Source organism: Canis lupus, chromosome X (assembly GCF_003254725.2).
Source record: "Canis lupus dingo isolate Sandy chromosome X, ASM325472v2, whole genome shotgun sequence".
Taxonomy (NCBI): Eukaryota; Metazoa; Chordata; class Mammalia; order Carnivora; family Canidae; genus Canis; species Canis lupus.
The window spans coordinates 122,213,519-122,226,298 of NC_064281.1; the positions used below are offsets into that span (position 1 = coordinate 122,213,519).

Here is a 12,780-nt window from a genome sequence, read left to right on the forward strand (position 1 = left end):
GTTAATCCAACCTTTCGGGGGCAAAAAACCCTCTGCATCAGCTCACCAGGTCTTTGCTGGGGGCTGGCTGAGTGCCTTGGGCCCTGGGCGCAGCCACCATGGATCTTCCCCAAATGGGAGGACCTATGGGGCGGGGGGAGGGTGGGATGAAAACTAGCACCCCTCTTTTTTGGTCTCTGTATGTTTTCACGTTTCGCCTGATAAAATGGTCCTATTACCACGAGGCGCAGCTGCCAGCCTATGGTGATCGCGGCCAAGGCGCCTGACTTCGGAGCACCAGCAGGGCGGCCTGGCAGAGAAACGCGGGGTTCGCGCAGCAGGAGGGCCCACACACAGCCCGCTGGACGCACCTGCGCAGCCTGTTTGCGCCGTTTGGCTCCACGCTGGACCCGGAGCCCCTAAGGCCGAAGGGCGGCTGACAGCACCAGCCTGGCTCTGCGGCTCCCGGGGCCTGCCTGGCAGATGCACCTGCAAGGCCCCGGGGCCAGAGCAAAGGGGGTTTTGGGGTGAGCGTCTGCGGACGCTGGAAGGGGCAAAGGACAAGGCAGGTATGCCGGGCGCTGGCAGCAGGCCCCCCCGGGGGCTCACACATCGCGCCTCCAAAGTGCAGCAAAGCTCGTGGGGCCCTGGGAGGTCACGAGGTCCTCCCCTCTCCCCAGCTCTACAGGTGAGGAAACTGAGGCACCAGAGACCAAGCTGCCCCTCTCCTGTGGTTTCCAGGAAGTGACTCAGGGGAATTCGGCCCAGCTGCAGGCAGGAGCCGGCCTCCCTTGGCTGCCCCCTCATCCATGGCGCTGCTGGCATCCCTGCTCTGCGCGCCTCCCTCCTGATGCCATCCCGGCCTGGCGTCGCCTCGCTCTGGGCTCCCTGAGCAGAGACGCCGGAAGCCTGCCAGCAGCTGGCCCACAGCAGCCCGCAGCCTCCTGCTGCTTCTCTATCCCGTGCCCCACGTGGGGGGGCAAGTCAGCTACCACTGACCTGGGAGCCCCCTGCGCCCCCTCCCTGCCTCCTCTCCCCCACCCCACCCCCCGCAGTGAGTGAGGCCCAGAACCCAGTGCGTCCTGCTGTTGACACTGGAGGGGGGCTTCCGAACCCACTCTGGTGCTGCCACTACATCGTGCGTGACCCCAGGAAGCCACTGCTTCAGTGTCCCTAGCTCTCCGGGGCAGGGGGGGCAGTCCCCTCTGACTCCCGGACTGGTGTGGGCACAAAATGAGGTCCTTGGTGGAGATGCTCGGGGCCTCGGCTGCGGAGGACAGCGAAGTGGGCCGCCACAGTGCCCCCTCTCGGGCCCTCCCCCAACGCCCTGGCTCCACCCCTTCCAGGCACTGAGGCTCAAACGCTATTATTATTAGCCAGAATCTGATACAGGAGAATGGGAGAAGCCAGTGCAGACGGACCTGGGACTGGGGGGGGGGGGGGGCAGCACTGTCAGATGGACCCTGTGTGGCAGTAGGCGGTGGCCCTGGGGGCCAAGCTGTGCCCGGTCCTCCACGGGCCCCTTGGCTGCCCTCCCGCGTGGACTCTTGGGTGCCACCCTCCCCCAGCCCAGGTCCCGCCGGGTCAGGTGTCCCCCCACTCCTGCGCCCGAGGCCCGGGCCGGGGCCGCGCGAGCATCCCTCAGGGGGCCGGGGCGGGCGGGGCGGCCAGTCTCGCAGGCGGGAGGAGGGCGGCCCGGGGCGGGGAAGGTGCAGGCCGCGCTCCCTCCGCGCTCGCTCCGCGCTCCCTCCCCGCGCGCCGCCGGCGACATCGCCCCTCCTGGGCAGGGGGCGGAGAAGACGGCGACGGGAGGGGAGGAGGCGGCGGCGGAGGCGGGCTTTGGAGTTTCCCTCCGCAGCGGCGGCGGCGGCGGCCCCTCGGCTCCAGGCGAGGCCGCCGCCTGAGGCTCCGGTGGCGCTCGGTGGCAGCGGCGGTGGCGCTTCCCGCCGCCCGGGCTTCGGAAACTTCCCGGCCGCGACGCGCGGAGCCGGCGCAGGAAGCCGAGCGGATCCGGGGTGAGCGGAGGTGAGCGGAGGTGAGCGGAGCACGCGGCTCCCCGGCGCCCACCCACCCCACCCCCACCCCGCCCGGCCGCCCCCTCCGACGTGAGCGCCTCCACCCTGCACCCCAAAGTCTTGCCAGCGCGCACCCCACGGGGCCGACGCACGCGCCCCTGCGAGCCCCACTCGATCCTGCCCCCTCACACCCCCCGCATCCCGCCCGTGCACCTCCCTGTCCTCGGCCACGCACATCCCCTGCCACTTGCACGCGCGCGCACAAACCGCGCACCGGGGACCTAGTCCTGCAGCGAACGCAGCAGCAGCCCCTGACCCACCGCCCGGCACTGCCCCCAACTCAGGCGAGCACCCATCCCAGACCCTGCCATGCCTCAGTACACACCCAGGCGCGTGCGCGCGCGCACACACACGCGATACATCCCTGCCATAGCTGCACTAACATAGCTCCCCTCGCCGTGCCACCACCATCTCCAACAACCCATATGCTCATTACAGACACCCCACCCACGTTCCCAGCCCAGAGACACTGCGATCCACCTACCCCCGAGTGAAGACCCAAAACTAACTCATGCCCCAGCAGCCGACACTCCCCGCCGCCGCAGCCAGGCCCATTCCCCAGGCGCACACCTCCTGCCTCCCCAGCGTGCACACTCGTACGCCCCAACACGTATGCACACCTGCTGGATTAACCCTCTCTGGCACCCTGCCCCAACCCCGTGGCAAATAGCCCCCAGCACCCCCCCCCACCCAGCACATGCCCGAGTCCCTCCCACCGCCACCCCCTGACACCTGGCACTCGGGCTCTAGAGGCTGCAGCATTTGGTGGCATCCCTGCCAGGTGCCTCTGGCTCGCCTTTGGCGCCAGCAGCTCGCGTCCTGAGGCCCCCTGGGTGCCAAGCTAAAGCGATCCTGAGTCTCCCCAGCGACTGGCTTGGCCTCTTCCCTAAGAGATAGAGAAGGCACTTGGGGTGCAAGGTACCGTACTTAGCTGTGGGGTGCGGGTGGGGGGAGGCGAGGCAGGGCGAGGTGGCCCAGCTGCGGCCAAACACACGCCGCGGGTGGCCGGGCACGCACGTAGTAGGTGGGTTGGGCGAGGACAGGAGTCTGCTGCAGTGTGTGCGCCTGCATGCGCGGTGAGCGGCGGGCTGTGTGTGCGTGTGCGTGGGGGTCTGTGGGGTGGGAAAATGCGCGTGAGCCTCCGGGAGAAGCAGCACCCGCCGGGGCTCCCTCATGCAACAATTGGTTTCATTCATTCATGACTTCTTTGTTAGCGAGCATTTCTTCTGGGAGCGCCGGCCAGGCCCTGCGCGGGGGGCTGGGGCAGCCTGGGGCCGCTCCGCCTTGGAGGAACTCCCAGTCCTGCGAGGAGCCCGACCGGGAAAGGCAGAAAGCATCCGCGGCGGAAAGTGGATCTGTGGACGAGGCGCCGGATCTGCCAGGGACGCTGGCGCTGGGACTTGTGCTCCCGGCCATGTGACTGGGCCGCCACAGCCGAAACCCTGCCCGCCGCTCGGCCCGGCGGGAACCGGGCGCTTCGGGGTGAGGGGTGGCGGGGGAGGGGGCGCCGCTCCCCGGGGCTCCGGGGCACCGGAGGGCGCACGCGGCGCGCGGGGTCTGCGGCCCCCCAGGGGCGCCGGCCGGGCTGGGTGGAGGCTGGGGGGGCGCCCGGGGGGGGGGTGCTGGAGGGGCCGGCTCGGGGCCCACCCTGCGGCGAGCGCGCGGCCTGCGGGCCTGGGGAGCCGGCGCGGGGCGCGGCGGGGCGGGCCCACAGGGGTGCGGGTGCGGGCGGCCGGCGGGGGTCAGGGGGTGGGGGGCTTGGCTGCGCGCAGCCCTGCACTGCGGAGGTGGCAACAGGTTCCAGTTTGTCCTGCTGCTGGCGCAGCGGGCGCTGCTGGCGCCGGGCACCGACTACTCACTTGCGAGATTGGATACTGCGCCCCCCCCCCCCGGGGCCGCTCCCTCCCGGTTGGTGGGCTTGCCAGCGGCGGGAGCAGGGTGCAGGGGAGCCCCTCCTCGGGCGTTGGGACCCGCAGGCTCGGTACAGCCCACTCGGGGGGACTTTCTTGGAGCCAAGCTTGCTCTCCCTTCAGGGGTGCGAAAGTTGCCCCCAACCCCACCCCACCTCGCCTCACCTCCACCATCTTCCCAGCCAGGCTCCCCCCCCCCCAGCCTTACAGGGAGCCCTCTCCAGAAAGCATGCCTGGGCACCTCAGGAACCCCCAAGCTGCAGCTCTTAGGCTTTGCAGCTTCAGGGAACTGAGGCCCAGAGCGAGAGGAAGGAGAGGACAGGAAGGCTGCCTGGAGGAGGGCACCTGGGGGAGGAGGAGGGGCCGCTGCAAAAGGAGCGGAATCTGACTAGGCTGTGGAGGAGGGAGGTCTGGGCTGGGGGCAGGGGGACACAGCGGGACTCCTCCCAGAGGCCAGGCCGTGGGCCGCAGCCCCACAGGAGCCCTGGGCTGGCAGCGCAAGAGGAGGGGGACCCTGGAGGCCCCTTGGAGGGCCTGGCTCCCCGTAACCTGCCCTCTCCCTAGTGTTACTTCTCCAGTTTTCTCTTCTTATTTCCGTGGCTCAGGAGAGGAGTCTTCATCCGCGGCCCTGAACCTGGTTATCGTAAACGTTGGCCTGCCCGCGGTTTTGCGTCCTCCGCGGCTTAGTTTCCCATCTGGTGGTGCCCGTCCTGTGTGCCTGCCTTTACTCGGTTCCCTGCGGTCGATTCCCAGAAGTGGCCAGAGGGTGTAGGTGTCTTCGTAGCTCTGGACGCCTATGACCAAATGAATACCCAGAAGGGCCACACAGATAGAGAATCCTCCAGCAGCAGCAGTAGAGCAGCAGGCTGACTCTGCAGCATCGTTGGCAGCACTGAGTGTACTCATTGGGAGAACATTTTACCAATGTGACAGGTGGGGAGTGTTGCCTTGTCTCTGAAATGTGCCTGCCTGCCTTCCATACCTGAGCTGGAACCTTCCCCCAGATGTCCTGTGCCCAGGTGCACTCAGTTGCATCTCTTCCCTCATGCGGTCTTTTCTGGTTCCTTGCCCATTTATCAGAGTCTTAACCTTTTGATTAATTTGTATGAGCTTTATCTTATCTGCTCTACATTTTCCTTCAACCCGGCCGTTTGCTCTCAATGGGCTTTAAGCAGGGAAGGGACACTTATCGCACCCAGCATTATGTTGTTCTGTGTCCCTGTTTATCACGCACCTATCCGGCTAAACTGGGAGTGCGGTGCAAGCAGGGCCCCTGTGCGTCCTGCCCTGTGTGTCATCCTGTGCCCGTGGAAGGTATGGAAGCCGCTGGTGTTTAATGAACAAATGGCCTGGGGCAGGGCAGAGCGGGGTGGGGGGGTGGTTGAGGCGGACTGGCCTCCCCGGAGGCAGGGACAGGGGGCTTTGGAAGCCGCGACAGCCACCTGGCCAAGAGTTGGCCAGTGCAAGCCCTCGGCTCGCGCAGGGAGCAGACGGGAGCGTGCAGGTGTGAGAGATGCGCTGAGTACAAAGTCGCTGGCTCGTGACCAGGGAGGAGGCAGAGGGAGATGCCAGGGATGAGTCCCGGGACAGTAACGTGGCAAGAGCAGAGCACCCAAGTTTAGGGCTGGGTACTCAGAGCTCCTGGGTGCCTGGGGTCATTCACTCCTGTGCGAGGGAGGCCCTCGGGGGTCCCCAGAAGCTGTCACATGCCCTTGGGCAGAGTTCAGGGCCAGAAGACAGCAGTGGCTTTCTGCCCTTGCTTCCTCCTCCGACCGTGATCTCAGTGGCAGCCCAGGGCAGCCCAAGGTGGTGGCTGTGATGAGCCCATTGTATAGATGGGGCCGCGAGGTCCAGTCGGAGGAGATGACAGTCCAGGGCCAACGGGTGAGTGGGGCTGGAGGCAGCTCCTGGGCCGGGCCCTGGGCTCCGATCCCTCCCCGAGCCCCTCCCCCTGCCTCCAGCCCACTGGTGCGGCGAAGACCGAAGACCGGAGGCCGCTCCCCTGCTGGGCCCCTGACCTGCCCTTGGCCTCTGCCCCGCCGTCCCGCTTGGGTGGAAGCCCCGGCTCAGCGCGCCACTTGGGGGCCCACCCGACTGCTTCGCTGGCACCCGTTGGCTCGCTGGCCCCCCTGAGCCCGCCCCCAGCGCCCCGCCCCTCCGAACGGCAACTCCACGTCCAAAGGCAGCGGCTTCCAAGGTGGAAGCTGGGCCCCGCTGCCAGGAAGCCGCCGGCTCGAGAGCGGCGCGGGCCGCGGCTTCCACGTGCGCGCCTGCTCCGCCGCCGCGTGTCCCGGAGCCCCCACCGGGGGACGGCGCCCCGCGTGGCGCGCTGGCCTGGGCTCCGACCTCCGCGCGCGGCCGCCCGCCGCCGGCCCACGCTCCAGGTCTCTGTCCCGCCGTTTTGTCCTCGCGGGGCCCAGCGGGGCCGGGCGCTCCGAGAAGGCTGAGGCCTCCCCCCCGCCCCCCCCCGCCCCGGGCGGGAACTCTCGAACTTGGGGAGCGATCGCAGGCAGGCCGGGCGCGAGGGAGGGGCGCCCGGGCTCCCTGGGCTGCGGGGCCTCTCGCCCTGCCCTTCCCGCGCCGGGCGCCGGGGGGCTGCATGCGGCGCACCCCTCGGGGAGCCGGGGCGCCCCTGTGCGCGTCGTCGCCGCGGGACGGGCGCGAGGAGGGCCGGGCGGCGCGGGGCTGTCCCTGCGGGGCCCCAGGCGGCCGCCCGAGGCTGCGGGCTCACGCGGCGCCCGCCCTGTCTCCGCAGCGCCAGCGGTCCGACGTGCCCGGAGCCGCGAGCCCATGGAGGGGCTGGGCCGCTCGTGCCTGTGGCTGCGTCGGGAGCTGTCGCCCCCGCGGCCGCGGCTGCTGCTCCTCGACTGCCGGAGCCGCGAGCTGTACGAGTCGGCGCGCATCGGCGGGGCGCTGAGCGTGGCCCTGCCCGCGCTGCTGCTGCGCCGCCTGCGGCGGGGGAGCCTGTCGGTCCGCGCGCTCCTGCCCGGGCCGCCGCTGCAGCCGCCCCCGCCCGCCCCGGTGCTGCTGTACGACCAGGGCGGCGGCCGGCCCCGGCGCGGGGAGGCCGAGGCCGAGGAGTGGGAGGCCGACTCGGTGCTGGGCACCCTGCTCCAGAAGCTGCGGGAGGAAGGCTACCTGGCGTACTACCTGCAGGGTAGGTGCGGGCGCTGGCGCGGTGGAGCGCGGTGGGGAGCGCGGTGGGGAGCGCGGGAGGCCCGGCCGGGCAGGGCCGGGCGCCTTCCGAGGGGATTCCGGGTTCCTCTGGGTTCCTTTCGCCTTGGGCCAGCCCAGCCGTGTTTGTCTAAAGTGGACGTGAGACCCCCTCCCGTGAGCACGACCTTGGGCAAGTCCTTCACCCTTGGGGGGAGCCCCGGCCCGGGAGTCTGGAAAGTGGGGAGAATCTACCTGAGCTGCCCTGGCTCAGGGATGCCAAGGAGTGGAGGACCAAGTGCGAGCGCCCAGTTCCCTGCCACCCTGGGGCGGGGGTGTTGGTGTCACCACTTCCAAGAGCTGCTCAGCCGAGGGCAAAGGAGACAGGGGCCACAGGAGGCCAAGTCCCGCTCTGCAAAGGCTCCAGAACAGGGAAGGGGAAAGCGAGAGAGAGAGAGAGAGAGAGAGAGAGAGAGAGAGAGAGAGAGAGAGAAGCAGTGAAGGCAGGACAGAGACCTATCCCACCATAGTCACCGCAGGGCTGAGCAGGGAGGGGGATAGGCTGAGACAGGCCCCTTGGCCCCTTAATGAGTCAAACACACACCCAGAGGTACAGGGCAGGGACAGGGTTCCCATGAACCGACAGCGCCAGCTCGCCACCTCCCCATCAAGGGCAGGGGGGTCACCGGAGTGTCGCCCTTGCTCCGTCCTGAAGGCACAGGGATACAGAAACAGCAAGTGCTGGGTCTCCACGCGCCACCCCTGGCCCGGGTGGAATGTTGTGCTCTTTCCCAGGCTCCCACCTCTCGGGGTGCTCCTGGTTGAGCTGCATGGGAGGTGGCCCCCAGGCAGAGAACTCCCATCTGAACCTTTCCCCCTTTGGAACTGACGGTGGCTGTCCTCCCCAAGGCTGGCGGTATATCTACCCCGAGGAGCCCTCGTGGCTGCCTTGGCTTGGCCCTGGCGCTGTAGGATGCTCTCTGGGTGGCTCTGTGTGAGCCCAGAAGCTTGCACCCCCGCAGCAAAGTGGGCGCTCAGGGTCCAGAGGAAGAGCCACCAGCCTGAGCGAGGGTGGTCGGGCTGCCCACAATGCGCCCCCCGGGGGACACCAGTATAGACCGGGCTGCCGACCCTCGAGTTTCCTCTGGGAACATCTGCAAGCCCCCTTGGGTGTTGCAGTTGCCTGGGGTGGGTTCCCGATGCCCCTCCAGGGGCGCTTGGCTGCCCAGGCGGCCAGTCGGACAGGACGCTCCCCCTCCCGTGCCAGGTGGCTTCAGCAGATTCCAGGCCGAATGCCCCCACCTGTGTGAGACCAGCCTCAGCGGCCGCGGCGGCACAAGCACAGCCCCGGTGCCCAGCCCGGTGGTGGGGCTGGGCGGCCTGTGCCTGGGCTCCGACTGCTCTGACGCCGAATCCGAGCCTGACCGCGACTCGCTGAGCTGTGGCCTGGATTCCGAGGGTGCCACCCCGCCCCCCGCGGGGCTGCTGCCATCCTTCCCCGTCCAGATCCTGCCCAACCTCTACCTGGGCAGCGCCCGGGATTCAGCCAACGTGGAGAGCTTGGCTAAGCTGGGCATCCGCTACATCCTCAACGTGACCCCCAACCTGCCCAACCTCTTCGAGAAGAACGGCGACTTCCACTACAAGCAGATCCCCATCTCAGACCACTGGAGCCAGAACTTGTCCCAGTTCTTTCCTGAGGCCATCGCCTTCATTGGTAAGTCGGCCCTGCCCTCCTCTCCCTGCCTCCCCCCCCGCCCCGCCACGGGGCCGGGCTCCCGGGAGGGCCCCTCCTGGGCTTCGCCACTGTCCGCAGAGCCCCAGACTGGACCGGCCACCCGCGACAGCCCTAGGACCCCTCAGGCAGGACGGCCCCCGGGGCCACCTGGCTCGCAGCAGCGCAGGGGCAGGGCCCGCGCGTCACGCTGCCTCCCGCTCTGCCCCCCGCCCCCCCCAGACGAGGCCTTATCCCAGAACTGCGGGGTGCTCGTGCACTGCCTGGCAGGCGTCAGCCGCTCTGTCACCGTCACCGTGGCCTACCTCATGCAGAAGCGCCACCTGTCACTCAACGATGCCTACGACCTGGTCAAGCGGAAGAAGTCTAACATCTCCCCCAACTTCAACTTCATGGGGCAGCTCCTGGACTTCGAGCGCAGTCTGCGGCTGGAGGAAAGGCGCGCCCGGGAGCGCAGCAGCGGGGGGCAGGAGTCCGCTGCCTCCGACCCGCCCTCTTTCTTCACCACCCCCACCAGCGATGGTGTCTTCGAGCTGGACCCCACATAGGGCCCCGTCCCACCCCCGCATGGGTGCCCTCGCCCACCCATGAGCGGGGCGGTGGGGGGTGAGGAGGGAGGGGGTCTCAGCCATAAGCAGGGGGTGGGGGGTGCGCAATACCTCATGGGAGGGCTGTTGGGAAGAGGCCGGAGCCAGGAGCCCCTCCAGAGTGGCCGCGGGGAGACACCTGTCCTACCCACTTTTAACATCCACGGGAATCCTATTAAATGTGCCTATAAGCCGGGCCCAGGGCCGCCAGCCTGACCCGCGCCGCTTTCGGGCGGAACCACGCTCCAGAACCTGCCTCTTCTGCGACTGTTACCTTTTTCTTTAGGGGGGTGAGGGTGGGGGGATTCCCGTTCCAAGGGACCATCCAGATGGCTGCCCGTTCCTGGGCCTCGAGCCTCCCTGTGGCTTCTCCTTTCAGAAGGGTGTGTGCTTGCTCTGGCCCCCTCGTTTGCTGCAGAGACCTGCCCCCAGTCCCATCCCTGTCCCCAGATGGCTGCTCCTGGGGAGGCTTCCCCACCAGTTAGTCCCCTCCCTGCTTCTCTGCCAAGGCCTCAGGCCTCTTGGGGCGAGGGCCTCCCAGGAGATGCGGCACCGGGGGTGGGGTGCCCCCCCACCCCCCCGCCGGCAGCGCAGGGTTCACGTGGACCGCCCCTCTCTGGGTGGCTCCTTGGTGGGCGCACCTCAGGGGAGGGTGCGGGCCTGGGGGCTGCCGCGCGGGTTCCTGGCCACACATCTGGCGCCCTGTTTATCCACTTGACGTTTGAAAAGATGCCTTTTTTTCCTCTTCCCCCAGATGTCTTAACGGGATCACTGGGGCTCTTTGTGACTGAGGGTGGCCAAACTGCTGCCGCGGGAGATGGGGGTCTCGGAGCAAGAGCTGGGGGCGGGGAAGGGGAAGAAGGCCTGGATTTTGCCGCTGCGGGTCCCACACAGCCACGGTTGGCCTGGGGGGGCGGGGAAGGGGCCAAGCTGCATATACAGAGTCATTCATTGCAGCGCACACCCCTCGCGGGCGGCGCGCATGCATGTGTGTGTGCATGTGCCAGTGCTCACACACGCACGCCAGCCTGTTTCCACACCCAGCCCGGGGCCGGCAGTCCCTGCTGCCTGCGGGACCATCTCACCCTTGGGAATCCACACCACGGTTGCTTTCTTTAATTGTTCCTGAATAAACGGTTTATGTAAGATACTGAGCAGAGGGAACTGCTTCCTGAGCACCCTGGAGGGTTTGGGGGAAGGTTGGGGAGAGGCCCGGAGTGGGGATGCTGGAGCCCCATGCTGGACTGCGGGGGGCGGGGGGACTTGAGCACCCACCCTCAGCCGTGACCTGCCGTCGGGCACCCACGCAGCCTGTAGGCCCAGCCTCCAGCAGAGCCACCCATCGGCTCCTGAGCCACGGAGCCCCCACCCCGGGCCACACGCTGCTCGGGACAGGGAGGCCGCATGAGCCAAAGACGCTCCCCACTCGGAGCCGGCTTCCTGGTGGGGCAGGGAGGACTCTAAGCCGACCCCAGTGAGGCTGAGTGTCTGGTTCTGTGCAGGGAGCAAGGGAGCGGGGACCCCCCAACAGTGACCTCAGGGTTTGGCAGCCAAGCCCCAAGGCTCAGCGCGGAGTCGGAGCTGAGCCTCAGGGTGAGGGGATGGGAGCCGGGGAGGGATGGGGGCACACCTGCGTGGCCAAGCTCATGTCCCTCTGGCTGGCACCGCGTGGAATTTGCTCCTTGGACTGCAGATCCCGGGACGGAGGCAGGGAGAACCTGCAGCGGCCGCTGGGCCACCTCAAGGGACAAAGGAGGCTTGCTCCTCGCTGGCTTCCTGGGCTCAGCGCCGGACAACTCCCCTGAAGCTCAGGTGGTCCTTCTCAAGCCTCGATGCCCAGGGCGCCCAGGGGGCGCAGTCGGTTAACTGTCTGACGCTTGGTTTCGGCTCTGGTCGTGATCTCAGGGTCAGGAGATCGAGCCCCATGTTGGGCTCAGTGCTCAGCGGGGAGGCTGCTGGAGATTTTCTCTCTCCCTCTGCCCCTCTCCTCACTCGTGCCTGCTCTCTCTCTCTCTCTCTCTCAAAGAAATAAATCTTTAAAACCATGACTCCCAACCACAGAGATGTGGCAAGAGGTGGAAGTGAAGCTGGAAGGTGGGTGTGGACAAGTGCAGGGGGCATGCATGCCCAGGAAGCAGGATCCCAGGCCACCCCTCCTCCTTGGACACCCTCTTCCTATAGCTACCCAGACACCTCCCATGGGAGCCAGGAGATAATGCCTGGGGCCCCGCATAAAGCCAGTACTCTTGGGGCGCCTAGGTGGCTCAGTCGGTTGGGTGTCTGACTCGTGGTTTCAGCTCAGGTCACGATCACATGTCAGGAGATCAAGCCCCACAGCAGGCTCTGTGCTGGACGGGGAGTCTGCTGGAGATTTTCTCTCTCCCTCTGCCCCTCTCCTCACTCGCTCACTCTCACGCTAAAATAAATAAATAAAATCTTAAAAAAAAAAAAAAAAGCCAGTACCCTTGAAGTGCAATGCTCTCAACAGGCATGGCTGACAGATTACTGGCCCCCCCAAAGACGGCCACATCCTAATTCCAGGCCACTGTGAATACGTTACCTTAAGTGGCAAAAAGGACACTGCAGATGTGCTGAAGTCAAGGATCTTGAGATGGGGCGACTGTCCTGGATTATCTGGGTGGGCCCAAAAACCATCATATGCATCTTTATAAGGGAAAGAGGGATTCAGGAGAGTGAGGGGAGGAGACACAGCAATGGAAACTAGGATCAGAGCCGATGAGAGATGGGAAGAGGCTACATTACTGGCTTTGAAAGTGGACAAAGGGGCTGCAAGCCAAGGAATGCAAGTGGCTTCTAGAAGCTGCAGAAGGCAAAACAACAAATCAGCTCGACTGATACCTCGAGCTCAGCTCAGTGAAATCTATGTTGGGTTGCTGATCTCCAGAACTGGAAGAGAACACATTTTTGCTGTTTTAAACCCCTGGGTTTAAGAAAAATAAAATAAACCCCTGGGTTTATGGCGATTTGACAACAGCAGCAGCGGAAAATGAAAAAAACTGGTGACCTAGAAAAAAAATACCCCGCCAAAAGAGGTGAGGATATTTACTTATTTTGCCCTTGGAAATGGGTAGAAGTGTGAAAAAAAAAAAAGGGAAATTTGGCCCTCAAGAATTTATAGCCACAAGCTGAAATTTTTTTAAAGATTTTTTATTTATTTATTCATGAGAGACAGAGAGAGAGAGGCAGAGACAAAAACAGGCTCCACCCAGGGAACCCAACGTGGGACTTGATCCCGGGTCTCCAGGATCACACCCTAGGCCAAAGGCGGCACTAAACCGCTGAGCCACCAGGGCTGCCCTACAAGCTTAATTTTTAACTGA

General features: G+C 66.0%; 1 protein-coding gene across 3 annotated transcripts; it reads left to right on the forward strand.

Moving 5' to 3' along the window:
- Window positions 1–1,851: 1,851 nt before the first annotated feature.
- Window positions 1,852–10,593, forward strand: DUSP9 (dual specificity phosphatase 9). 3 transcript variants are annotated; one of them, XM_035711420.2, is made up of 7 exons: window positions 1,852–2,014; window positions 2,836–2,972; window positions 3,269–3,536; window positions 4,570–4,897; window positions 6,720–7,121; window positions 8,385–8,834; window positions 9,075–10,593. In XM_035711420.2, exons 5-7 carry the CDS (start codon window positions 6,755–6,757, stop codon window positions 9,398–9,400), a joined length of 1,143 nt encoding a protein of 380 aa, XP_035567313.1. In that variant the 5' UTR covers window positions 1,852–2,014; window positions 2,836–2,972; window positions 3,269–3,536; window positions 4,570–4,897; window positions 6,720–6,754; the 3' UTR covers window positions 9,401–10,593. The 3 variants fall into 3 exon arrangements, with proteins under 3 accessions (XP_035567313.1, XP_025316415.1, XP_035567314.1); XM_035711421.2 differs by having other exon boundaries at window positions 1,855–2,004; XM_025460630.3 differs by lacking the exons at window positions 3,269–3,536; window positions 4,570–4,897.
- Window positions 10,594–12,780: the final 2,187 nt, after the last annotated feature.